At 43.2% G+C, this 24,885-nt stretch overlaps 1 protein-coding gene across 1 annotated transcript; it reads right to left on the reverse strand.

The window, feature by feature from the left end:
- Positions 1–1,365: 1,365 nt before the first annotated feature.
- Positions 1,366–24,498, reverse strand: Mapre1 (microtubule associated protein RP/EB family member 1). Its single transcript, XM_050151172.1, has 7 exons — positions 24,358–24,498; positions 19,515–19,638; positions 15,520–15,665; positions 12,313–12,520; positions 8,496–8,617; positions 4,764–4,916; positions 1,366–3,054 (listed from the first exon to the last, which is right to left on the reverse strand). Exons 2-7 carry the CDS (start codon positions 19,633–19,635, stop codon positions 2,998–3,000), a joined length of 807 nt encoding a protein of 268 aa, XP_050007129.1. The 5' UTR covers positions 19,636–19,638; positions 24,358–24,498; the 3' UTR covers positions 1,366–2,997.
- Between the last annotated feature and the right edge of the window lie 387 nt (positions 24,499–24,885).

A 24,885-nucleotide genomic window follows, 5' to 3' on the forward strand; every position in this document is an offset into this window, starting at 1 on the left:
GTGTCAAATTCTTCCCCAAACTCGGTCTGTTTCCTGGATAGATCACGCCATTAGCTTCCAGGGAAAGCAGTGAGTATTGTTGGGGAATGATTTTAAGATGTGTTGCTTTTGTTTATGCTGCATTTGTTTACCTCTGTGAAGCTATGGCTCTCTGCCTGTCTAAAACACCTCCTGGTGGTCTAATAAAGAGCTCAACAGTCACTAGCAAGGAAGGAGCAAGAATAGGTGGGGCTGGCAGGCAGATAATAAATAAATAAAAGGAGAAACAAGGAAGAGCAAGAGAACAGTAGTGGAGGAGGACATCAGGGGTGAGCCAGCCAGATACACAGCGAGCCATGGACAAAGAAGTAAAGAAAGGTATATGGAAATAAGAGCAAGATAAAAGCCTAGGGGCCAAAAGGTAGTGGGGATAATTTAAGAAAGCTGGCTAGAAACAAGTCAAAACCAGGCATTCCTAAGAATAAGCCTCTGTGTTTATTTGGGAGCTGGTGGTGGGCCCCCAAAAGCCAAAAGAGTAAAACATCGCACAACGGAGTACAAACGTTATGAAAATCATCAAGTTCTGCTTTCAGAGCAGCCATTACTGCAGATGAATTTACCTTCCCTCTCTGTCACATTATTTCAAGATAAAAACAGGGGCAGATAACCTTTTAAACTCATTTTTAAAGGTGGAGGGCTTTACAAAACAGGAAAAAGGCAACAACTTTATTTTCTAGTTTGAGACTGTGCTGTCTTTGAGACCCATTTTCAGGAAAATGAAACAGTTATCTCCAACCATCTGTCAAACACTGTCCAGCTGCACTTCTGAAGAAAGAAGAGCCTTATGCATCCAGAGCAAGCTCTATGCTTCTATGGGGAAAACCTCAGAGTGCGGGAATTTAAGACAGCAGGGGCCTGAGGAATGAAATGTGAATGAAAGAGAGAGGGACAGAGAGAGAGAAAAGGAGAGGGGAGGAAAACGAGGAAGAGAGAAAATACACATTTTAAACCAGGCATGGCAGTACATACAGGAAGCTGAAGAAAGAGGACTGCTGTAAGTCTGAGGCCAATCAGGACAGGAACAGTAAAGCCCAGTCTCAACAAACAAACAAACAAACAAATAAATAAATGGAAGGAGGGAGGGGAAAGATACACTAATTGGTTTTTAAAAAGTAAAGGATTTGAAAACATCAGTTCTATTTAAGAAGATCTGAGAGGGGTCAGCAGGAGTGAGGAGTGATTATGATCAAAATACATGAAAAAAAAAGTTAAAAAAAAAAGAAAGCAGGAATCACTTCTCAGCCTTCTATCTAAAATCAGCTGAAGACCCTGACCCCTAGAATTAAAAGCTTGCACCCAAGGCAAAACACATTTCAGAAGACCGGACACTCTTGAAATACAGAATTTTATTTAGAAACTGTTTAAAGTAGAAAAAAACCCTGTCAAGAAAGACCAGGTGGAAAAATGGGTTCCCAATAAAATGGAATTTGGGGGCAACAGAAGTCTAAAAGGCCACAAAGGAGAAATAGCACCACTGTCATCTGAACAATGGCTAGTTACTTGCATTTTTTTTTTTTTTGGCATTGTTAATCACTAAATTGGATTTTCCTCTGAATTCCACACAGAGCATGCACTACATAACAATCTGTCATAAAATACCTGTTTTCTACACACAGCATAAGACAAGCTACCACCAGAAACAAACCAACACAAACACATCAGGGGCTGAACAACCTCAGTAGTGGGTAACACACATTTTGCAGAATTCTGCCAAACGAACTGAATAGGTCATGGGCAAAGCAAATGAGGGAGAATTAAGGAATGAAAGTATTTTAAATATTAATATTTCAGTCATGGTACTGTATTTTCTAAAAAAAAAAAAAAAAACATTTTAACATTTAGTAACACACTAGAGAATTTTATCTCCAAAGAGATTAGTGCACTGGCAAAGTATCTGGGTGACAATGGAGAGCTGTGGACAGCAGACACCGAACACCCCAGCCTCACAGAGCCCAAGGTGACACTGGCCTTCACTGATCACTCCTTTGCCAGAGGTCCAGAAAGAACTTGCAGCATGCGATCACCAGCCTGCTGTATTTACAATGCTCAGCAGCAAACTTAAGGAGCCAGAGGCGTCCCCAGAGGTCAAGGGGAGCAGAGAAGAGAACGTGGTAAATGTAAACTTAGAAGACAGTACAATGGGACTAGGCGCCCATTCAAATCCCAGAGATATGGGCAGGTCCCAGAATCACAACACACAGGAACTTGGGAGACTGTTTGAAAAATCCTCAGAGGAAAGGTCAGCAAAAGCTGAGCTCTGTCTCAGGCACTGCAGGGCTGAGACGCCCTCTATTCACCCAAGCTACCATGTTGCTTATATATTTTAGAGTAGGGATGCAACTGGTCAATGACACCTAATGGCTTTACAGAACAACTTTTCAAACTTTCCTTCTGGGCCAAAGACTACATCTATGAGATGTAGTCTGGAAAGGCCTGTATCAGCAGGTTCCAAAGGGTCTAAAGTCTGGCCCTTCCTTCCCAGACACAACATAGGACACACAAAATCTCCTGTCATGTTACATTTTATATTTTGAAATATGGAAGCATATTTTAAATACTCTTAAGGCATTATTTATTAAAACGTTCTCTGCCAGAATTTCACTTAAAATTCATATCAGTCTTTACATTTCTCTGAGTATTTGTAATACCTCAATGTATTACAAAACCCCCTTCTCCATCAGTCAGTGTGACCAGCATCCACATGAAGAGCCCCATGGTTGGCCTCTCTGTCCCCTAGTGAACCAACTAGATGTTAATACTGCTCTGCTACAAGGCAACAGCTCCTAACTCAAACTCATCGGAAAGAGACTTCTGCAAAGTGCACTTTGAAGAAGAGGTACTTTTTGCTTATGAAAAGAAACCAGTGAATTCTCTAAGAATAACAAAAGGGTGTATTTAACAGTTAAGCACATGATTTGGAGTGAAGAATTCGGATGTTGCTCTGCTGGTCCAGGCTGCTTAATACTCTTCTTGTTCATCCTGTGGGCCCCCTTCATCAGGTATCACAAAGCCTTCCTGAAATGGGAAATGAAAGTTGGGGAAAGCTGTTACTCAATACTGAATGCCAGTTCCTCCTTCTACTCATCGACCTCACAATTTAAGCCTCTCCATGTAGGTAGTTCTTCCTGTCTCCCACACATCTGGCACTTCAACACATAAACCAGGGATATATAATTTATAATAATTTATAATATATACTATTATATTTTTTTAGAGAATGGCATCATTTCTTTTTGATTTTTGATATAAGGTCTCCCTATGTAGCCTTGCCTAGCCTGCAGCTTGCTTAAATATAGACCAAGCTGGCTTCAAAATCAAATTGTTCTACCTTTCCCTCCTGAGTTCCACATTTAAATGTGTCTATCACACCCAACAAAAGCACCATTTCTTAATGCCAAAAACTACAAATTCATCCTCAAAGCATTAGAATAATAAATATTTATGTGTCTAAATATATCTTTAAAATGTGCATTCCCTCAAAAGTCTTTAACTCCAAGTTCACTACTAAGAGAATGAGACCCTGCCTCAAAAAATTCCTGTCAGAGCTCCAATGACAGAGCACTTAACTCTACACAAGACAAAAGTGGATTCAATCCCAAATTGCATAACAAAACAAAAGCAAATTCAATGACAATTAAGCAGGTAGAACAGCACACACAAAATTCCAAAATTCAGGACACACAAACAGGAGTTTAAGGTCATCCTTAGCTATGTAGTGAGTTCAAGTCTAAGCAAGGTTATGAAACCCTTGATTTAGTCAAAAACAAAAAACCTGAAGATGACTATCAAGTTCAGTATCCTAACTGGGTGTGGTGGCTCACATCTGTATTCCTAGTACTTCAAGAGGCTGAGGCAGGAGGACTGCTAAATTACAGTACAAAATGGCCACACTGCTCTACCATAAAAACACACCTTGACTTTTCTTTTTAACTAAATCTCTATAGCTTAAAGTAGTTAAGATGTACTTTCCCTAAAAAAAAAAAAAAAAAAAAAACCAAAGACTTATTTAATCATCTAGCTTCATATTTCACTACTGAACATGATGCAAACGTTAACAATTTATTGGACAAATTAGCAGCTTCTCAGTCATCTGTCTTAATCCTTCAAAATTCCAACAGTATGTTTAGAAAACTACTAGTTAATTTGTATAGTATTACACAGACCTTGTGAGGTATGTGCAATTACAAATACTGTTAAACAGTAGGAATGGCCGGGTATCACATCCTAAATCCAGGAGGAAGAAAAGCAGTCTTCTCTGATGAATATGTCATGATTAAAGGCTATGTAATAAAGATGGATCCAAAGAAAATCACACAGGAAGTCAGGCAAGCTCCTGGGAGGGAGGAGCAAAAGCATACCCTGGCAGCTATGAGTGCAAACATCAAGGACCAAAAACATGCCTGGAGTACTGATAATGGCCAACAACAACACATCCAGCTGGTGTGGTCAAACTGCAAGGATGGGATGGCCAATAAACTACAGAAGTGGACAAGCCAGCCATTTCTGTAGTTGATTGCTTCCCTAAGCAAAGACACAGGGACGACAAGAAGCTAGCTACTAGGTAAGATGCTCTTTGGTTGACTTGGAGAAAATCAAAAATGGAATTTTCTGGTGAACCCTACCCTGGAACAGAGGTGCCAGCACAAAATGAGCTGAAATCAACAATGTTAAACTTTTTCTTAGTTGACAGAATGGAAAGAAAATATCTCCAAGTAAACACGTACATCTGTGGCATAAAGAATATCTACAATCCTCTGCAGTACAGGGTCATTTTCCCCCTCATTCTCTTGGCAAATCAATTCAATGTTCCTTAGCTTTCCAAAGTAGAAGTCTCTCTCTTTCTCCAAGTCTTCAACAGTAAGCTTCAAAACTTTGACCTGTAAAAGATATTGAAAACAGTAAGCATTCAAACAGTAAGCAATGATGTACTAACAAAATATCAAACCCAAAAAATGATGTGTCCTTTGATCAAAATGAAACATAAGCAAAAATCCAGTTCAGTTTAATTTTCTTCAGTCTCAGATATACAATGTACACTAGTTCACAGTACTCTTGACCATGAGTTCTCAAGAATGGGAAGACTACCCCTTAAAGCTAGGCATGATGGCATATGCCTTGAATACCAGCATTCAGGAGGCAGAGGCAGGTTGATCTCTGTGAATAAGACCAGCCTGGTCCACACAGTGAGTTCTAGAACAGCCAGGGCTACACAGATAAACCCTGCCTCAAAAAAGAGAGAGAGGGAGGGATTGAGGGAGGGAGGGAGGGAGGGAGGGAGGGAGGAAGGACTATACCTTAAATTATTAGAAAGCTTTTCACTGAGATGGGATCAAAAAATGGAAAAGTTAAGGCTGACTGAGATGGGAGTAGAACCCACAATCCAGCTTAGCAAAATGACCAACAATCATCACTATGTCCTTACCAGAAGAATGGTCAATTTAGTCCAAGACTTGCTGCATATATCATTCAAAACATTAGGTGGCCCTAAGCCCCTGTAAGTCCCAATAGAGGGCTTTGGTTTCTACAAATAAGCTACTGAGAAATTAAATTAAGAAATAAATCTTACCAGGCATGGTGACATACACCTTTAACCCCAGCACGCAGGATGTAGAGGCAGTTGGATCTCTGAGTTCAAGGCCAGTTTGGTCCACATGAGGTAGTTCCAGGGCAACAAGAACTATATTCTGAGACCCTGTCTCTAATAATAATAACAAATTTCATGGCTCAAGAGATGGGTCACTGGCTAGTACTGCTCTTACAAAGGACATAGGCTTAGTTCCCAGAACCAACGTGGTAGCTCACAACAACCTGTAACTCCAATTCCAGGGAACAGTATGTAGCACTTCTGGCCTCCAGGAGCTCCTGCATGCAGGTGGTGAACAGAAATTCACACAGGCACACACAAATCTGGTGTGAAACTACAGCAGATTTGACAACACATATCCACATGATTTTTTTTTTTTTTTAAAGTACAAATCCTGGCAGAGTTTGACACACAGCTATAATCCCAGAATTTAGGAGTCAGGAAAGAGGATGGCTAGTTCCAAGACAATTTAGGCCACACATAAGACACTCCAAAGACTTTAAGTAACTATCTCCATGATGACTTAAGGTGGGATCCCTGCAAACCAACCAAGGATGAGTAGTACTACAAAGTAATCGACACAGAATACAGTGCTGCTCTCTGCCTAACCAACCTATCTGCTTCATGTCTCCCATTTATCTAGGGCTACAAATTCAAATGCTTTCAGGGAGGCCACCAGATTGAACATGTAACTGAATGGGGTTTGGACTTTGGCAACCTGAGAAAAGCATACAGTCCTTCATATTAACTTTAAAAAAAAAAAAAAAACTTATTCAGGTCAAGAGTCAGGTATATTGGTTCACACCTATAAATCCAGCATTTAGAAGGTGAGGTCTGGACAAGCCAGAAACTAGCAAAAACAAAAGGGATTTTTAAAAAAGAGAGAGAGAAATAGCAGGCCAATGTGTTTCTATGGTACAGACCAGCTGGGTGTGAGAATCTGACCCTAACTTTCCAGGGTAAAAGAAGAAACTGGTTAGTACAAAGTCAGTTTCCTGACCTCCCACATCATCAGAGGCCCACAACTACCCAGAGCCAAAGTCTTCAAAACCTCAGCCTACCCAATCTCAACTATTGAAACCTATTCCAAAATTCTCTCCAATGTTTACCATCAATTTTCCCAGAGCAATGATGATAAATACCAATCTCCAAAGCAGGGAAGTCTTCCTTTTCTGATCCACTTCTTATTTCTCACACAAGCCAAGAAGATATAACCCATGTGAACTTTTTTTTTTTTTTTTTTTTTTTTTTTTGGTTTTTCGAGACAGGGTTTCTCTGTAGCTTTGGAGCCTGTCCTGGAACTTCCTTTGTAGACCAGGCTGGCCTTGAACTCACAGAGATCCACCTGCCTCTGCCTCCCTAGTGCTGGGATTCCCATGTGAACTTTTAAAGAACACTGCAGCATCCACTCCATTCCATCCAGACTATAAAAACAATCATCATTTAATCCAATGGAGTCTGTACCAAACACCATTCCATATACAGATATCTGAATTACTGTGAGCAAGTGTTAGCTCTCTCCAGGCACAGAAACAGAGGTTACAGCATGGCAACAAATTCAAAGCCAGTCTAGTCTGCATAGTAAGACCCTGTCTCAAAAGAAAAAAGTGAACAACAAAAAAACCTACCCAAGCCCCCACCTCACACATTAAGTATTTAGTCCAGAGAGGCTAGCTGAAAAGCGTAAATGAAATATTGGCAAAGCGGTTCTCATTTCCTCCTTGGGCTCATCATGAAAAAACTGTCGGGCTGGAGAGATGGCTCAGAGGTTATAAGAGCATTGCCTGTTCTTCCAAAGGTTCTGAGTTCAATTCCCGGCAACCACATGGTGGCTCACAACCATCTGTAATGAGGTCTGGTGCCCTCTTCTGGCCTACAGACATACACACAGACAGAATATTNAAATAAATAAATATTTTTTTAAAAAAAAACTGTCTATTCCTACAGAATGAAAGATCAACTTGCCAGTCATGTAGCCTCAGCTGACCACTCTTTATACTCTTGTATCTTTTTTTCTGTAACTGCTTCCTCTGACGTTTTAGGGAGGTCTCCTTTTTCTCCACAATTCTGTATTTTACAGCAACAGTGACTAGTAGATGACTGAATCAAAATAATCACTCAAAAGCATTAAACAAGGTAGGAAAAATACAAAGAGGATCAAGAGTCCCAATTCTGTTTTTCTGATCTACCTCCAGTCACTGATCCGTACAGAAGAGAACCAGAAGAGCAACAGGTCTTTCCCAGCACTTCCACCCTCAATCTCCAGAAGGCAACTCTTCATTATCTTTTCTCTTAATCCAGAGATTCCGAGGGCATTCCAATGAGGTTCAAGACTATGATCCACAGTGTGGATCTTAACTGCCTATAACTCCAGTACCAGGGATCCACTGACTTCTTCTGATCTTTACACATATATCAGACACATAGACAAACACACACGAATAAGAATAAATCTTTTCTTTTTAAGTTGATTTCCAGACAGACATAAGTTTCTGTGGTACTAGGAAAGCCTGAACCCTGTTCTACTCCACGGCTCATGGCCAATTCTGCAGCCAAAGCCTCATATATATCAAGACAGCTGAAGGCAAGCAGAGAAGCCCCTGCCCTCTTGAGTGAAGCAAGAAACCCACAATAGGGCTGGAGAGATGGCTCAGTGGTTAAGAGCATTGCCTGCTCTTCCGAAGGTCCTGAGTTCAATTCCCGGCAACCACATGGTGGCTCACAACCATCTGTAAAGAGGTCTGGCGCCCTCTTCTGGCCTTCAGGCACACACACAGACAGAATATTGTATACATAATAAATAAATAAATATTTAAAAAAAAAAAAAAAAGAAACCCACAATAACAATGTCAACAACACAAGAGGGGCATACCTGCTGCACCAATTCAGCTGCTTCGTCATCCCCATTACCCACACCAGGATTCTTTCGCACCATCCCTGGACCAGCCTTAGGAGCTGCAGTAGTTCTCTGTGTTGCAATGGGTCTCTGCGGAGCTGAGAAAAGACTAACCATGTTAGGAGAAATTTCAAAAACAGACAGAAACACACAAAAAGCAAGAAGTCTGTATAACTGCTTTCCACAGTCAGTGAAGGAACTGATGGCTACTACAGAGCCCAAATACAAGAGCACAACACCAAGTGGTTCTTATCCTGGCAGTAGACTTAATAACAATCTTAGCAAGCTCCTTCATGCTGAGGAGAGCCTCTAACAAGATCTTCACTCTACTACAGCCAACTGTGAAAGGTGTAATCACACTGGTACATACAATGATGGACCTTAACCCAAAAGCAAGGCAGTTTCATGGATCAAAGGCAAAGAACAGATCACAATCTCAGCTGGTACTCTGTGCTCCACCTAGAAAACTAGCTCTAACTTACTGCCTCAGACTCCCTGAGTTAGGTAAGGGAAGGGGCTCACAAAGGCTAGGAGTAGAGCCCGCCTTTACCACTGTAGCTTCAGAGCTCACCTTTTAGATGTCTATGGGGTCAGGAGAGAAACTGTAACCAAGATTTACAGATCTCTTAGTGGTTATAACCAAAAGGCAGACGATGCAGTGACAGAAAATGATCTGCAAGTTCACATAACTAAGAATGGGCTACTTCACGATAAATGCAACCCTCTTCACTTTAGTTATTCATCTAGCAAATATTCTGTAAACACAGATATTAAGCTAGGCTTAGAAATATCCTATCTTCCCAGTACCCCAAAAATGTATAATCAGAGGACTTTTGTCCAGTCACAGGCATTTTGTCTGGACGGCACTCTTTGGTACTTGCTTATCCTGAACACTAAATGTTTACTACAAGTCATCTGAAATATGCTACGTCTAAGATTACGTATGTAGTTGCCATTCTCAACAGCTAAGGAATAAAAAGGACACAATTCTGAGGGCAATCAGAACCCTCCTACACCACTAATGGTTGATGTGGGTTTCCCCTCTGTATGCTGTGAATACCACTGGTTAATAAAGGAACTGCTTTGGGCCTATAGCAGAGCTGTAAGGGAACAGAGCTAGGTGGGGGAAAACTAAGTTGAATGCTGGGAGAAAGGAGGCAGAGTCAGAGGGAGAAGCCATGTAGCCCCGCCAGAGACAGATGCCGCTGGTAAGCCACAGCCACGTGGCAATACACAGATTAATGGAGATGGGTTAAATTAATATGTAAGAGTTAGCCAATAAGAAGCTAGAGCTAATGGGCCAAGCAGTGATTCAATTAATACAGTTTCTGTGTGGTTATTTCAGAAGTCTGGGCACCTGGGAACCATCAAGCAGCCTTCCATCAACAAATGGTAAGACACTGCTGATGGTACGGCAGTGGCCAGTGGCAGTGCAAACAGGCAGCTCTACAAACACTTTAATGTAGCCCAGGAATTCAGCTTCAAAAATACACTCTTGGGTACACACCCAAGAGATATAAAAATGTGTTCTACATAGAAACTACATGTACCTCACAGCAGTACACTCAAGACAGCCAACACCAGCAACAACTCCACAACCAACAGACAAATGAGGTGCTCCACATAATGGAGGATTATGATGCAGTAAAAACAATCAAGTACTAAGCCAGGCTGTTGGGAGGGAAAGGCAAGAATATCACAAGTTCAAGGACAGACTGGGCAACCTTGCAAGAGCCTATCTCAAAATTTTGAAAAGAAGGTATGGATGGATGTGGGGTACACTGATATGGTTCAGAAGTACACAGCTTCCATAGCATGTGTGAGATGGGACTGGGAAGAGGGGGAGACAGAAAAAAAGAACCAGCTGGGGGTACGGACACACACCTTTAAACCAAACATTTGGGAGGCAGAGACAGACAGGTCTCTGTGAGTTTGAGGTCAGCCTGGTCTACATAGTGAGTTCCAGACAAATCAGAGCAACATAGTGAGAGTCTCAAAAAAAAAAAAAAAATAAAAAATGATAAATACTATAAAACATTGAAATTATTGTACTAAGTAAAGGAAGTCAGACACAAGATGACACTATTCTATGGTTTCATTTATAGAAAAATGTCCAAAATAAGTGAAGTCCTAGAAACCAGATAAGTAAAGGCCAGGAAAGAGAGAAAAGTTGGAGGAAATGAACACAAACAATTGAGCACAAGGTTTCTTTTTGAGTGATCAAAATATCCTTAAATTGTTTGTGGTAAAGCCAGGTGGTGGTGGTGCACACCTTTAATCCCAGCACTTGGAAAACAGAGGAAAAAATGAGTGGCAGAAGAGCCAGAGCTACATAGTGAGACCTGCCTAAATAAATAAATAAATATCAAAACATAAACTAACAAAAAAGGTGAGAGCTTTCCTAAGCTTTACTGGCTTTCAGTCATTAAAATGCTTGCCTTAAAAACCTCAAGTCCTGAGCTGTATTCCCAGAACCCATGTAACAGTGTGTGCTTATAATTCCAGTGATAGAGAGGCTCCCTGGCAAGTCAGCTTAGCCTATTAAACAAGTTCCAAGTCAATGAAGTATCTCAAAGAAACAGGTGAATGGTATCTGAGAAATATCTTAGGTTGTCCTTGATCTCCAAATGCACCTTCACATACACACACATGAATATATGCACGTGTGCATGTATACACACACACACACACACACACACACACACACAAAGAAGTTGGAGAGATGGTTCAGAAGAGCACTTGCTTATCTTCCAGAGGACCTGGTTCAATTTCCTACACCCACATAGTGGTTCATAACCATCTATAATTACAGTTCCAGGGAATTCAACACCCTCTTCTGACCTCTGAGGGCACCAGGCACACATGTAATACAGACATACATGCAAACAAAGCACCCATAAACATAAAAATAAATTGCAATTTTTTTTTTAGGTTTAAACATTTTAAGAAGGTAAAAAAAAGTATGGTGCATGTATTCTTTCTCAATAAAGTTATTAAAACAAAACTCCAATAGGTGGAGCAGGAAGAACAAAGTTCAAAGTCATTCTTGGCTACACAGTGAGTTCAAAGCCAGCCTTGACCAGAGACCCTGTCTCAACAACAGCAACAACAACAAAGCAACACTCCATCTTTAGCAGGGAGTGGTGGCCCAAGAACATATGTACATGTTCTATGAATATACTACTAAAAAGACATCTTGGGAAACCAAGCCCAAACATTCTCAAGACACTCTTTACCATCCACTTGCCCCTCCCTCCTAGGCCCTGCTAGCAGCAAAGCAAGCCACAGCAGTTCTCCCATTTAATCTCCATGGAAGAAGCCACAAGCAGGCACAGAAGGCTGGCCTACAGACTGACGGCTAGAAGAATCCCTGAAACCTAGAAAACTCTTAAAGTCCTAAACCTCAGACAACTGAAACTTACTCTCAGGTATTTACAAAACACCCTAATTTCCCATGGAAATAAAACTCTGTTATGTGAACTAGCAGAAGTAAATTCTATGACATTCAACAAAAAAGTCCTTAGGTAACACAGCATACAGGTCAGAGCAAGTGTTAACTCTCCACTTTACAGAGAAGGGAAGACCAAGGGCAAGAGTGAAGAGGTTTCCATGGAGCTGCACAGCAAGGCACATATCTGCCACGTGCAGAATCATGTCCCTGCCAAAGGCACAGGGCACGCCTATGGCTACTCAACTCTCCTGATCCAGGGCTACAGCACAGGTCTATGCAGAGTCCCTATACCCAATGCTGAATGAGTGGAATTACTGGAACCGGGCTAATGGTTCTCTTTACCTGCATTACCGGAGCTGAGAGGTTTCTTCGGTTTACTCAGAGCTGGGGCGACAAGAGAAGGAGCCACTGACGTTTCTTGACCTTGTCTGGCAGCTACAGGGTCATACTCTTTTCCATCATAATTTGCATCAAAAAACTTCTTGAACCACTGAACGAATTCAAAATTGTCCTGAAATTTTCCTTTTACTAATTTATCCACAGGAATTATCTGCAGAAAAAAAATCAAGACCATTTAGACCAAACTGCCCATAAATCAGAACAACCTAAGTTCTGCCAAATTAAGAAAATGTTTTAGAGATCTTACTGCTAAGTTTAGTTTGACTTCAATACAGTACCAATCCCTAGTCAGTCTTCCAAACTCCTGAGAAGAAACGTCGAAAAAAACCAGAGACCTGGATATGGTTAAGTGCCTGCCTGGCTGCACAAGGCCTTGTGCTGCATCCTAAGCACCAGAGGGGAACTAGCATCACCAAAGTCATAACCACACATTAAGACACCTAAAAGGCAGCAGAAGTTTCACTGTACCATAACGAGAAATACCCTGGTTGAGTGAAATGGCACACATCTGCGAACACTCTGGGAGCTGAGACAGGAGCATATCCAATTTGAGGTCAGCCTAGGCTACACAGTAAGACTCTAGAAAGGGAAGGAGGAAGGAAAGAAGGAAGGATGGGTGGATGAAAAGTCAAAATGCAGAATCAAGTACAGTATATTTTATAGAAGTAAATCTAAAAAAAAAAAAATAACAATAAAATAAAAATCCAGGCAATGGTGGAGCTTACCTTTATTCCCAGCACTCGGGAGGCAGAGGCAGGTGGATCTTTGAGAGTTTCAGGACAGCTAGGGTTATTACACAGAGAAATCCTGTCTTAAAAACCAAAAAACAAACAAAAAAAGCTGAATGACCCATAGCTAGGCAGGATTTTTCAGGGCAGAGAGAATGCTGAGAAGGCAGAGTCGCCAGTGGACACAGAGGGAATAGACATGCAGGAAAAGAGGTAAAAGCCATTGAGTCATGTGGCAATACACAGATGAACAGAAATGGGTTAATTTTAGTTATAAGAGCTAGTTAAGAGCAAGCCTAAGCTATTGTAATTAATAAGTCTCTGTGTCATTTATTTGGAGCTGGTTAGTGGGCCAGTGAAAAACTCCCAAGTATGAAACGGGACCAGTGAGATGGTTCGGTGGGTACAGCTGCAGCCACGCATCACATATACACATGCACTCATACACTCTCTTCTCTCTTTCCTTCTCTCAATAAAATGGAATGAAAGAAAGTTTTAGGGGGTAGAGGGACATTGAATGAGTGACAGCACTTGTTGCTCTTGTAGAAGACCCGGGTTTGGTTCCTTACCTAAATGGTGGCACACAGCCACTTACAACTCCAAGGGATGCAACCCCCTCTTCTGACCTCCACAGACACTAGGCACACACAATACAATACATACAAGCAAGCAAAACACTCATATACATAGAATCTTTTAAATTTTATTTAAAAAAATCACTGGTTTACTGTGATTTAGTGTTGACAGAAGTTTCTGTCCTGCCCAGTCCCAAAGCCGTTCAATCCCAAAGTAACACACAGATGCCTACATTAACTATCCCAAAGAAATACACAGAGGCCTACCTTAATTATAAACTGGTTGGCCTATTAGCTCAGGATTCTTATTAACTAACTCTTACATCTTAACCCATAATTCTTGTCTGTGTTAGCCATGTGGCTTGGTACCTTTTATCAGAGAGGCATTCTCATCTTGCTTCCTCTGCATCTGGGTGACAACTGCAGACTGAGCCTTTCCTCTTCCCAGAGTTGTCCTATTCTGGCCACCCTATACTTCCTGCTTGGTTACTGGCCAATCAGTATTTTATTAAACCAATACAAGTGACAAATCTTTACAGGGTACAAGATCATTGTCCCACAGTAGTTCAGGTTTACAGGTTGATGGTGCGGGACAATTGTATTCTGTCAATTATATTTTAAATAAACGGTGATTGGTCAGTAGCCAAGTAGGAAGTATAGGTGGGATAACTAGACAGGAAGTAGAGGCAGTTCAATGAGAACAGGAGAATTCTGAGAAGGAAGCTCTTTCCGCAGTCCTGTACAGACACAGTCCTATCCAGACACCGAAGAAGCAGGATGTGACCTCCCTGCTGAAAAAGGTACCAAGCCACATGACTAACATAGGCAAGAATAATGGGTTAATATAAGAGTTAATAAGAAGCCTGAGCTAATGGGCCAAGCAGTGTTTTAATGAATACAGTTTCTGTGTGATTATTTTGGGGTTAAGCTAGCTGGGTGGCTGAGCGAAAAGCAGGCCCTCATGTTACAGGTTGACTACTCCATATTAAATTCAGACAATAAAAAAGACAGTGAAGGAAGCAAGGGCAGGAGGGTAGAGGAAAACCTGGTTCCCTGTAAATCCTGTTAGCTAGAAACAAAGGTAACATAAACTAGAAAGAGAAAATGTCCAGCCCACAGAGTGTAATCCTATCATTCAGGAGGCTGAAGCAGGAAGACCGCCATGAGTTCAAAGCCAGCCTGGGCTACACAGTGAGTTCAAAGCCAGCCTGTCGTAAACAAACTTTAAAAAGAATAAATTTTCAAAGAGCCAGCAAGGCTCGGTGTGGTGGTGGCACATGCCTTTAATCCCAGTACTTGAGAGAAAGAAGTAGACAGATCTCTGTGAATCTGGGAGCAGCCTGGTCTACATAGTGAATCCCAGTACAGTCAGGACTACAGAGAAAGCCCTTGTCTCAAAAAACAAAAACACAGGGCTGGAGAGATGGCTCAGCGGTTAAGAGCACTGCCTGCTCTTCCAAAGGTCCTGAGTTCAATTCCTAGCAACCACATGGTGGCTCACAACCATCTTTAATGAGGTCTGGTGCCCTCTTCTGGCCTGCAGGATACAGACAGAATATTGTATACATAATAAATAAATAAATAAATAAATAAATAAATAAATAAATAAATAAATATTTAAAAACAAAAACACAACAAAGAAGGTGGGGAGCAGAGAGATGCCTCAATTGGTAAAGACACCTGCTGTCAAGCCTGATGACCTCATTTCCCCCAAGTTGTCCTCCTGCATAGGCATGTATATATACACACACAAACACAAATACACAATCTTTTTGTTAAAGATATCTAAAATTTAAATAAAAAATTTAAACACAAGAAAGAAACCTAAACAAAGGAGTAAAGCTTACTTTGTCAACGCCCATCCTCTTGAAACCTGCTTGTAGTATTTTGAAGTTCTGGATATATTCATGTTCTAGCTTAGCTTGGAATTTCACTTTCTTCAAAGCAATGGAGCCAGGGAAGAGCATGTCCATAAACTGACAGTATGCAGCCCCTGAATAAATAACATAAAAGAAAAAGTCAATTAACTAGGTCACTGAATGCCACACTTTCTCCCCAGACAGAATCTCACTCACTATGTAGCCTTGGTTGGCCTGAAACTCCCAACATAGATCAGGCTGACATTGCACTCAAAGAGATCTGCCTGTCTCTGCATCCTAAGTGCTGGGATTAAAGATGTTTAACACTATGGCCCACTCTAAATGCTACTAGTAAAAAACCATGGTCATTCACATCACTTAACCCAAATACAATTTGTTAAAAGATATGTCTCATGTGCTTAAACCAGGTTCAAACTCAAAGAAGCGAAGATAACCTGGAATTTCTGATCCTCCTTCCTCCATGTCCTTAGTGCTGAAATTTTAAAGCACAAAACAACACATGCTATTACATGTGTGGAGCTCAGGGTGAAAATCAGGGGCTTATGTATAGTAGCCAAGTATTCTACATTTCCAGGCCCCAAATACAATTTTAAAATTTGTATAGTGGCCCACAGACAACTAAAAAGATGGGGCTACAAAGACAGTTCAATGGTTAAGAACATATACAGCCCTTGCAAAGGACCCGTTTAGTTCCCAACACCATATCAGGTGGTTCTTCAGCTCTAGGGAAATCTCACACCTCTGTGGGCAACCAGCACACATATGCACAAACACATACACACACACACACACAATTTAAAGTAATAGAAACAAATATCTTGGGGGGGGGAGATAAAAGCAAAATCAATTTTTAAAAATCTATTAACAAAGGGCTAGAGATGGCTCAGCAGTTAAGAGCACTCCTGCAGAGGACCTGAGTTTGATTCCCTGCACCCATACAACAACTCAGAATTGTTTGTAATGCCAACTCTCAAGAACAGTCTGCAGCTTATCCTGTATGGTCTCAGACTACAAGTGAGAGCTGCCTTTAAAAGGCAAAATGAAAAACACAATGCAACCACCTACATATTCCAAGAGCCACCCGAAGCAGCTTTCAAGAGGACGACTATCAATGAGTAGAAGCTACATATCAGTTAAACGTCTTACACTCAACACTTTTTCCTACGGAAAACATCTTATCTAGGATAAGAAAAGTGGCAGAAGCCAGAAAAGCTGAAATACTTCACAGAGTTTATGATAAAGTGCCATCATAACAAGTTATATACAGTTGTATTTGCTCAATTCTCTTCTACATGCCTCTTTAAAAATGCAACACCGGGAGGCAGAGGCAGAGGCAGGCAGATCTCTGAGTTCGTGGTCTATGGAGCTAATTGGAGAGCTAGGGCTGTTACAGAGAAAAACCCTGTCTTGAAAAGTAATAATAAAATAAATATCCAACACATGCCATATGTAATCAATCTCATATGTGTACTACCATACAGGTAATCCTAACATGTGAGAAGCAGAGGAAAGAGAATGGCCACAAGTTAGAGACCAACTACCCTTGGCTACAGAATAAAACTTTGTCTCAAAAAAAAAAAAAAAAAGGTAGGGTGGAGGACAAGGTAATTAAGAGCACTGGCTGCTCTTTCAGACGACTCATTTCCCAGCACCCACATCAGGCAGCTAATGAGCATCTGTACCTGGTCCACCAGGGTCTGACAGACAATCAGCAGCCAGGAGACCCTGGCAAAAACTAAGCTGGTGAGCCAGGACTACTGCCCCAGTTCACAGCTGAGGAAACAGCACTAGAAGACCACCAAAGAATTCATCCAAGGTCACAAGGTTCAGAGCAGACTAAAGGCTTCTTCAAGACATGACACGTCTAAGATAGCTCCCTGCCTAAATCAGAAAAGCCTGGGGCCAGATTGGGATATGCACAACTTATCTATACAGGAAGAGATGCATCTTCTAATTAAGTGAGAAATATTCTGGGTGTATTTATAGAGAGAAGGAAATTTTAGGGAAAACCTGCTGGTGAGCAAGCGGTCTCCAATGAAAATGAAGATGACCTCACCCCACATTACTCATAGCACAGGGCAAACAAGTGCTTTAAAAAGCCTTCAACAAACTGTGGCACAGCAAGAAAAAGCTGAGAAAATGACTAGGAGATATAGGACAGCAGCACAGATCTGAAGCAACCGTCTCTACAACAAAATAAGGTTAATAAAGGCCACTCATTGTTGGGAACCACTAGAATTCTTCCTGCACTCCCTCCCTCTGGACAACTGAAAAACAGACTGGCCCTAGCAGCAAATGAAGCAAACAAATGAAACCAAGACCAAGAGTTTCGGAGCCACTCCCCCCTCAAAACAACAAAAAAGGAAGTACAAAAGCTGAGCACCACAGGAAGCAGCTAAGGAATGGCAGTCTCTTTAAATCAACCCAAATGGCACCCGTCAGTTAAGAAAAAATCCAATGCAAATAGCGTGTAGGGACTGAAGAATATAGGCTCTTGATTTGAAAAAAGGTTCAAATCCCCTTTGTGCTCTTAGTACTCTATACCTAGATTCATTACTCAAATTCTCTAAGCCATCTTTCCCATGTGAAACTGGAAGTACCTGTACCTTTCTCTTGGAGATATACTGAGCTAAATGGGGATGTTTGAGAAGCGTTTACATAGCTGAGCCTGGTTGTCCAGGCTGTCTGTCTGTAATCCAGTTTCTTAGGAGGCTGAGAAAGAAGGATCATAAATTCTAGGCTCCAGGGTAAATTAAAGCCAGACTGAGACATTTAGGAAGACACTGCCTCAAAGCTAGTAAGAGGCTGGGACTCAGGGGTAGTGCACTTGCATAGCATGTGTAAGTCCTGTTTTTAACCACTAGACCAAAGAGAAGTTATTTACTGGAAGAAGCAGGATTCTGATTCTATGTCACTAATAAGACCCCCCACAACCCCCGACAGAAGTTCTGGGAACTGAACCCAGACTTGGGCATGTTGCCCACGTCCTTTTCTACTGCTTTACATCCATGCCCATTAAGACAGAATTCCAGTAGTTAGAGGAAAATATCCCCTCCCCACCCCTATCTGTGTGGGGGGCTGTTGCTTTTGAGAAAGGGTTTCACCATGTAGCCTTAGTGGGTCTGGTACTTGCTATGTAGACTATGTAGACTAGACTGGCCTCAAACTCAAAGGCCTCTGCCTCCCAAATGCTGGGATTAAAAACATGTACCATCACACCCAGCTCTGGTATATATATTCTTGAAATCATCCACTAACTAGGAAGATCCAGTTTTACAGCCCTGACATGCAAGGCTGAGGAGATGGCTCAGTGGGTAAGAGCACTTGCTCTACAAGCACATTGGAGAATATCTAGGTTTGAATCCCAACACCCATGCAAAGAGCCAGGCATGGTGTGTATACCTACAATCCCAGCACTGGAGGATAGACAGGTAGATCTCAATACCTCGCTGGTCAGCCTACTCTGGACTGAAACCTAGCCAAAATAGCAAGCTTCTGCTTCCAGTCCTCCAGTTCAGAGACAGAGCTGTCTCTAGGCAATTAAGGTAGAGAGCAACAGACAAGACACTGATGTCTTGGTCTCCACAGGCATTTATACACACTCCTTGGCAATCAAACTCAGTGCTCTGTGAATGCCAGGCAAGTATTCTATTGACTGAGCCACCCCTCCCAGTACTCAGCATAGCTGAAAGAAAGAAACTATAATCTCTCTGTGGCTCTCTATAGAGAGGCCAGTACAAACCCTAAGGCCACATGTGCTTTTAAAGGGTGGTCTAGTGAGTCAAGTATGGCGGTGCAATCTTTAATCTCAGCACTCAGGAGGCAGAAGCAGGTGGATCTTTGAATTCAAGGACAGCCTGGCCTAAAGTTCCAGAGGAGCCAAGGCTACACAGGAAAACATTGTCTTAAAAAGCCAAAAAATAAAATTAAGGGAGGGGGCGTGTCTAGTGGATTCCTCTTACCTGAGCACAATTGTTCTATCTTTGTCAGATTCAACTGCAGAGATTCATTGATCCAAGCCAGCATGTCATGTCGACTTAGGTTATCACTGGTGACTGACGTCGAGTACACATTCACTGCCATCTTCTACAACATGAAATCAGAGAGAAGGCTCCTGTTAGGATGACCATGAAAGTGAAGGAGCGCAGTTCCCAAGGTCACCCAGAGCAAATCTGAATGAATACTTAATTTTAAGCTCAGCCTTCTTCCCTGAAAGGTGAAACCAGACACTAAGATTCCAGTCATAAGCCAGAGTTCCATACATAAAATGACCTGAAATAAATGTCCCAAACTAATCAGTCTAAAACTCAGGCCCCATGTTAATAAAATTGATACATGATTACAAGTCACAAAAGGCACTAAGAGATCAGCACAGACTTTATGAAGGGAGGCTGCTGCACAATCAAGAACGTTCTGTTCAAAAACACTAGCCCAAGAGCTGTGGGGTAATTCAGAGTAATAGAACATGTGTCCTGCATCCGTGATGCCTGCGTTCAGAGTAATGGAACATGCATTCTGCATCCATGATACCTGCATTCAATCATCAGCACCAAAAAAAAGAAAAGAAAAGGAAAGGAAAGAAAAGAAACAGGTGGGTGTGGTGGTAGCATACCTGTGCTCAGGAGGCCTAGGCAGGACAACCTCAAGTTCCAGGCCAGCGCAGGCTACAAAGTAAGGCCTTATATCAAGTCATCATCAACAACAACACACACACCAAGGGCTAAGGGCACTGCTCATCAGTAGACTGTTTTGTGCCAAGCCCTGGGCCAATCCCTAGCAATACCTATCTACTTTCACAGTTTCCAATAACTTAGGTACTGTACATAGGTGAGGTCACGTGGTAACCTCCCGAAGTCCTTGGCACCTACTCTTCTCTGCTGCACACTCCCTGGGGACTTGGGGGTACCTGAACTCTAACGAAGTATGAGGTCTCTCAAAGACACTTGTTACTGAACTGGCAATCCTCTTCAAGGCCCTCTTCACTCCCTTCATTTCAGGGGTGAAGAAAAGGAGGCCCTGAATATTACAGCCAAGTTTACCCGGCCTCATTTTCCCATTTCTCAGAAAATGCTGCCCCTCACCTTTCAGGCAGATTTCTGAAATAGCCTTTCTATTTGGGATGCAGATATGCCATGTTATACAGGCAAACCTCAAACTTCTAGGTTTATGTTATCCTCTCGCGTCAAGCTTGGGAGCAGTTGGGACTACATGCACCAATCATTTTAGTCAACTATAAATTTAAAGTACTGGTAAATGTGGGTGCCATACTCTGAGAATATCTGTTCAATCATCCTTCATTCTTGGTAATTTTTATTGACTATGTTCTTGTGTGCATATATGCATGTGTGTGGAGGTCTAAGGAAAACTTCCAGGAGTTGGTTCTCTCCTTCTATCATGTGGTCCGAAGCTGGTTAAGCTTGGTGGGAAGCACCTCTACCTGCTGAGCCGTCTCACTGAGCACACAGTAGGCTTTACAGTGACTCTTGACACTAGAATTGTCCTAATTCCCTACACCGTTTTGTCAATGGAATAAGGAATGGAACTCACAGCGATTTACAGCCATAGTCCCCAGCCCTTGGCTCTCCTGACATGCTTCACTCCCTCCCGCTAGTAATGTGGGCTCTGCCCACATTAATCTCCTGCATGGAGCTGCTGCAAGCCCTGAGTCACATGCTCTAGCCTGAGAACCAAAGACGGGGTTCCCTCTCCCAGTGCACTCACTAACTTACAAGCAGTGGTGACGAGGTGTACAGACACAGATGACTTGGCAGTCTCTGCCTGATCTCCCTGCCCTCACCCCCACCCCACATTTCACACACACAGAGTGAGCGTTAGGTAAATGTTACTTGTTTCAGACTGTGGAGGAGGAAAGGGTGTCTACACATAAACTCTTTTCAGAAAGCTAACTACCAACACTCTCTACACTCCCTAAAGACAGCTGACAGAACCAGCACAATTCAGTCCTCAGGTAAACCCTTCCTCAAGCTTCATTCAAACCTCTGGGACTTTAATTATCACACTGAATTGTCACTATTCCTCCATTTTTCCCAGACCAGATTTAGGCCAGGAGGTAACTGGTGGAGCTGGGCTTGAACCTGAGTCCATCCCATTAGCCATGGGACTTGAGGCAAGGTACTAAAGTCAAGGTGCCTCAACTCTAAGTTAATACAACCACCTGAAAAAGAGCTCAGAGCTATATGAAGTAGGGAACATAACATAGCTGGCATTATATCAAACACAAGTCAGAGGAACAAATGGGGTCCAGGGTAGGGACCGCCTCTCTTTTATGCTATCTTGGTGCTGAGAACTGTGCCTGGTATCTGCTGCCAACACCTCTCAAGATCCCCTGCAAGTCCTCAAATTAGTCTGTCTCAATCTGTTCCTATACGGCAGCCAGAAAGAATTTTCTGAATCACAAATCGCATGAGGTATTTCTATCCTGCTTAAAAATCCCTCAACAAGAAAAATGCACACTGTGTGCAGAAGGCTATCATCGTGTCCCAAGGAGAGCCATTCAAACAAGATGGCATGATCCCAGGCTGAGCCTTACAATCTACCTTGGGTATACATGTATACATTGGGTATTGTGTGTCTCCTGCTACCATAAAATGAAAGCAGCTGGTAAAGCCACATGTGTCTCCCAACCACACCCCTGCTCAGAAAAGGTTAATGGCCCTTGACGATCATGTCATGTAATTTCAAACTCTTTCATTAGCAGTCATTAATACCAAGTCCCATGTGCTCCACAAACTCTGTGGTCACTAAATACATGGGATTAGGCACCCTGTGGATGTGCAATAAACATCCACTCATTCGACCAATTAATTGGCTCTTTCAGGCAGTCAAAACAGAGACTAGCTCTCAAAGCTTCTGTCTGTCTGTCTGTCTGTCTGTCTCTCTCTCTCTCTCTCTCTCTCCTTCTGGTAAGAATGTATGAGCCAGAAGTGAGGGCCCATGCCTATAAACCTAGTACTCAAAAAGCTGAGGCAGGGAGATCACTCCACTTCAGGACCAGCAGGCCTCACTGTGCATTCTAGGCCAGCCTGGGCTAAGAGTTAAGATCCTGTCTCCAAAAAGTAAGGAAAATGTCCACTGCTCAGCCTTGGTGCAAGCCCACTGAGTACAACACACCCACCCCACTGTTTCAGGGCTCTCTGAGCTGCACAGAACCACAATGAAAAACCCCCTTCCCACCTACTCAAGTATCGCCCTCCCTTCAGCAACTCTCTTGGGAACCTCCCTAACTCATTCTACTCTGCTCTTCAACACAGTAGCTCCTGAAGTAGCTCTGAAGCTAGATGACCTTGAATTCTTCATTCTCCGGCCTCTACCACCCAAGTGTAAGGACTACGGGCATGTGCCATCATACTTGGCTCCCCGACTTACTTCAATTCAGCATAGGCTAAAGTACATGCATGACCTTCCTCTCCAAGTACCATCCCAAGTCCCATGGAAAGATAGGAGGACGGCACTATAAATAAATAAATAAATAAATAAATAACTCTGTGACCCCAAATGAAACACTTCTCCTTTCCTCAGAAATGGATCACCTGCAAAATGGCTAAGACCCTACCTTTTCTACCGTTGTGGTAAGGATTAAGTAGAATCCGAGCTGACTAACACCCTAACTGAAAAGAACACCTCCTCCCAAGCATCCATGTGCTGGCCCTTTGACACAAGAGGCATGTCTGTACAAAAAACCCTTTCTAGGTGGGGGAGAAGGGCTAACACAGAGGTTATATGAACCTGGAATTAAGTTACTTGTTAGGCAACATAAGGCAAGTCATTTCACCACCTAAAATCTCAGACTTGCTTCTGCAAAATGTCAGTGAGGGAGAGAGTAGCTCAGCGACACAGCGCTTGCCCAATGTAGAGGGTGGGGGAACCGGAGTCAACTCCCAGCACCACAAAGAAAATAAAATGAACAAAATACAGCAGAGGGGAAAGAAAGAAAATGAAGATAACATACCTCCAAGACGATGTGCCTATTAAATGACACAAGGCTAAATCAAGCTTTAATAGGCACTACACACAGCAAGTGCCCATTAAGGAACTATCTTGATTAATGCTCTCCAAGACATCCATCCTATCATGGGCAGACATCAGGCCTAGCTTAACTTCCCTCAATGGGCCATGCCTCCGGATCCTCATCTCCCAAGGGGCAGAGGTCAGGCTGCACCCTGCAGTACTAGTATCACCCTTTTATAGTAATTACAGAAATTATCTTGGCCATGTATTCATTTTCTTGCTTCCCAGCTCTTTGCCCACAAAGCAGACTCCTAGAAAGCATGTCTTTGCCTGTCTACTCGCTAATGGAAACGGACCTGGCATTTACAGGCACTCAACAAACCCCGGCTGACCGCGTTACTTTTGGCCAAGCATCGCGCTGAGACCTTTCTATGCTTAATCCTACTGTCCCCATTTTACAGATGAGGAAACTGTGGCACAGGGCGGCTGAAGCGTCAGCCTAAGGTCGCATTCTGGGGTCCAACTCCGCAGACCAACTCCCACCCATTATGCAACGACGCCTCCTACACCGAGGGTCCCCACCTCACCCCTCGAGCACACCCTACGGACTCAGCCGAACAGCCAGGACCTCGCCGGTCACCACTAAGCAGCCCCCACTTCCGGCCCACGCCCCGCCCCCGGGACAACGGAGCGCGCGCCCCCGGCCCAGGCCGCGCGCCGGGTCACGGCCCCGCCCTTCCCCCCACCGCCCGCGCGGCGCCGCGCCGCTCACGAGGGCCGCCCCCCCCCCATGAATTCCCAACCGCTGCCGCCGCCCGGGCCCACCAGCCGCCTCACCGGCTCTCGGGGAACCCGCGTCCTCTGACCGCGCGCCCGGCTCCGGTTCCGTCTTCGTCTCGTTCAAACCGTCGGACCCCGCCCGCCCGCGCGCAATGAGCTCACACGCACCCCGCCGTGACGCGCCGACGCACGGGCTCGTCAGCGCCCGCCCGTCCTTTTATAGAGACGGACCAGCCCGCGCGCCGGAGGAGGGGCCGAGCCCTTGATCGACAGCTGGGATGCCCGGGGGCGGTGCGCAAGCCTATTGGGCACGTGGTCAGTTGCGGCCAATGAGATGTGAATCCTCTTAGGAGGCGGGGTCCAGTTGCACATTTTGGTTCGCTGTATCCCAGCACATTGAATTTACCAAAGTGGATTATTGAATGGGCTCGGGAGGAAGCTTGGTTGATGCTCGCCTAGCATGCATGAATCCCTGGATTCTGTCCCCAACACCGCAGAAACCGGCTGTGGTGGAGCACACTTGTCATTCCCGCAATACATGAGACCCTGCCTCAGAAAGAAAAAAGAAGAAACCGGGCGTGATGG

Source organism: Alexandromys fortis, unplaced genomic scaffold (assembly GCF_014885135.2).
Source record: "Alexandromys fortis isolate MF-2015 unplaced genomic scaffold, M_Fortis_MF-2015_v1.1 scaffold_27, whole genome shotgun sequence".
NCBI lineage: Eukaryota > Metazoa > Chordata > Mammalia > Rodentia > Cricetidae > Alexandromys > Alexandromys fortis.

Excerpts from the sequence above, each read along its gene's own strand:
- Mapre1 (XM_050151172.1), bottom strand. The coding sequence starts at position 19,635 with ATGGCAGTGAATGTGTACTCGACGTCAGTCACCAGTGATAACCTAAGT. Across the intron at positions 15,666-19,514 it reads GATAGAACAATTGTGCTCAG|GGGCTGCATACTGTCAGTTT; the intron begins GTAAGAGGAATC and ends TTATTTATTCAG. Across the intron at positions 4,917-8,495 it reads CAGCTGAATTGGTGCAGCAG|GTCAAAGTTTTGAAGCTTAC; the intron begins GTATGCCCCTCT and ends TATCTTTTACAG.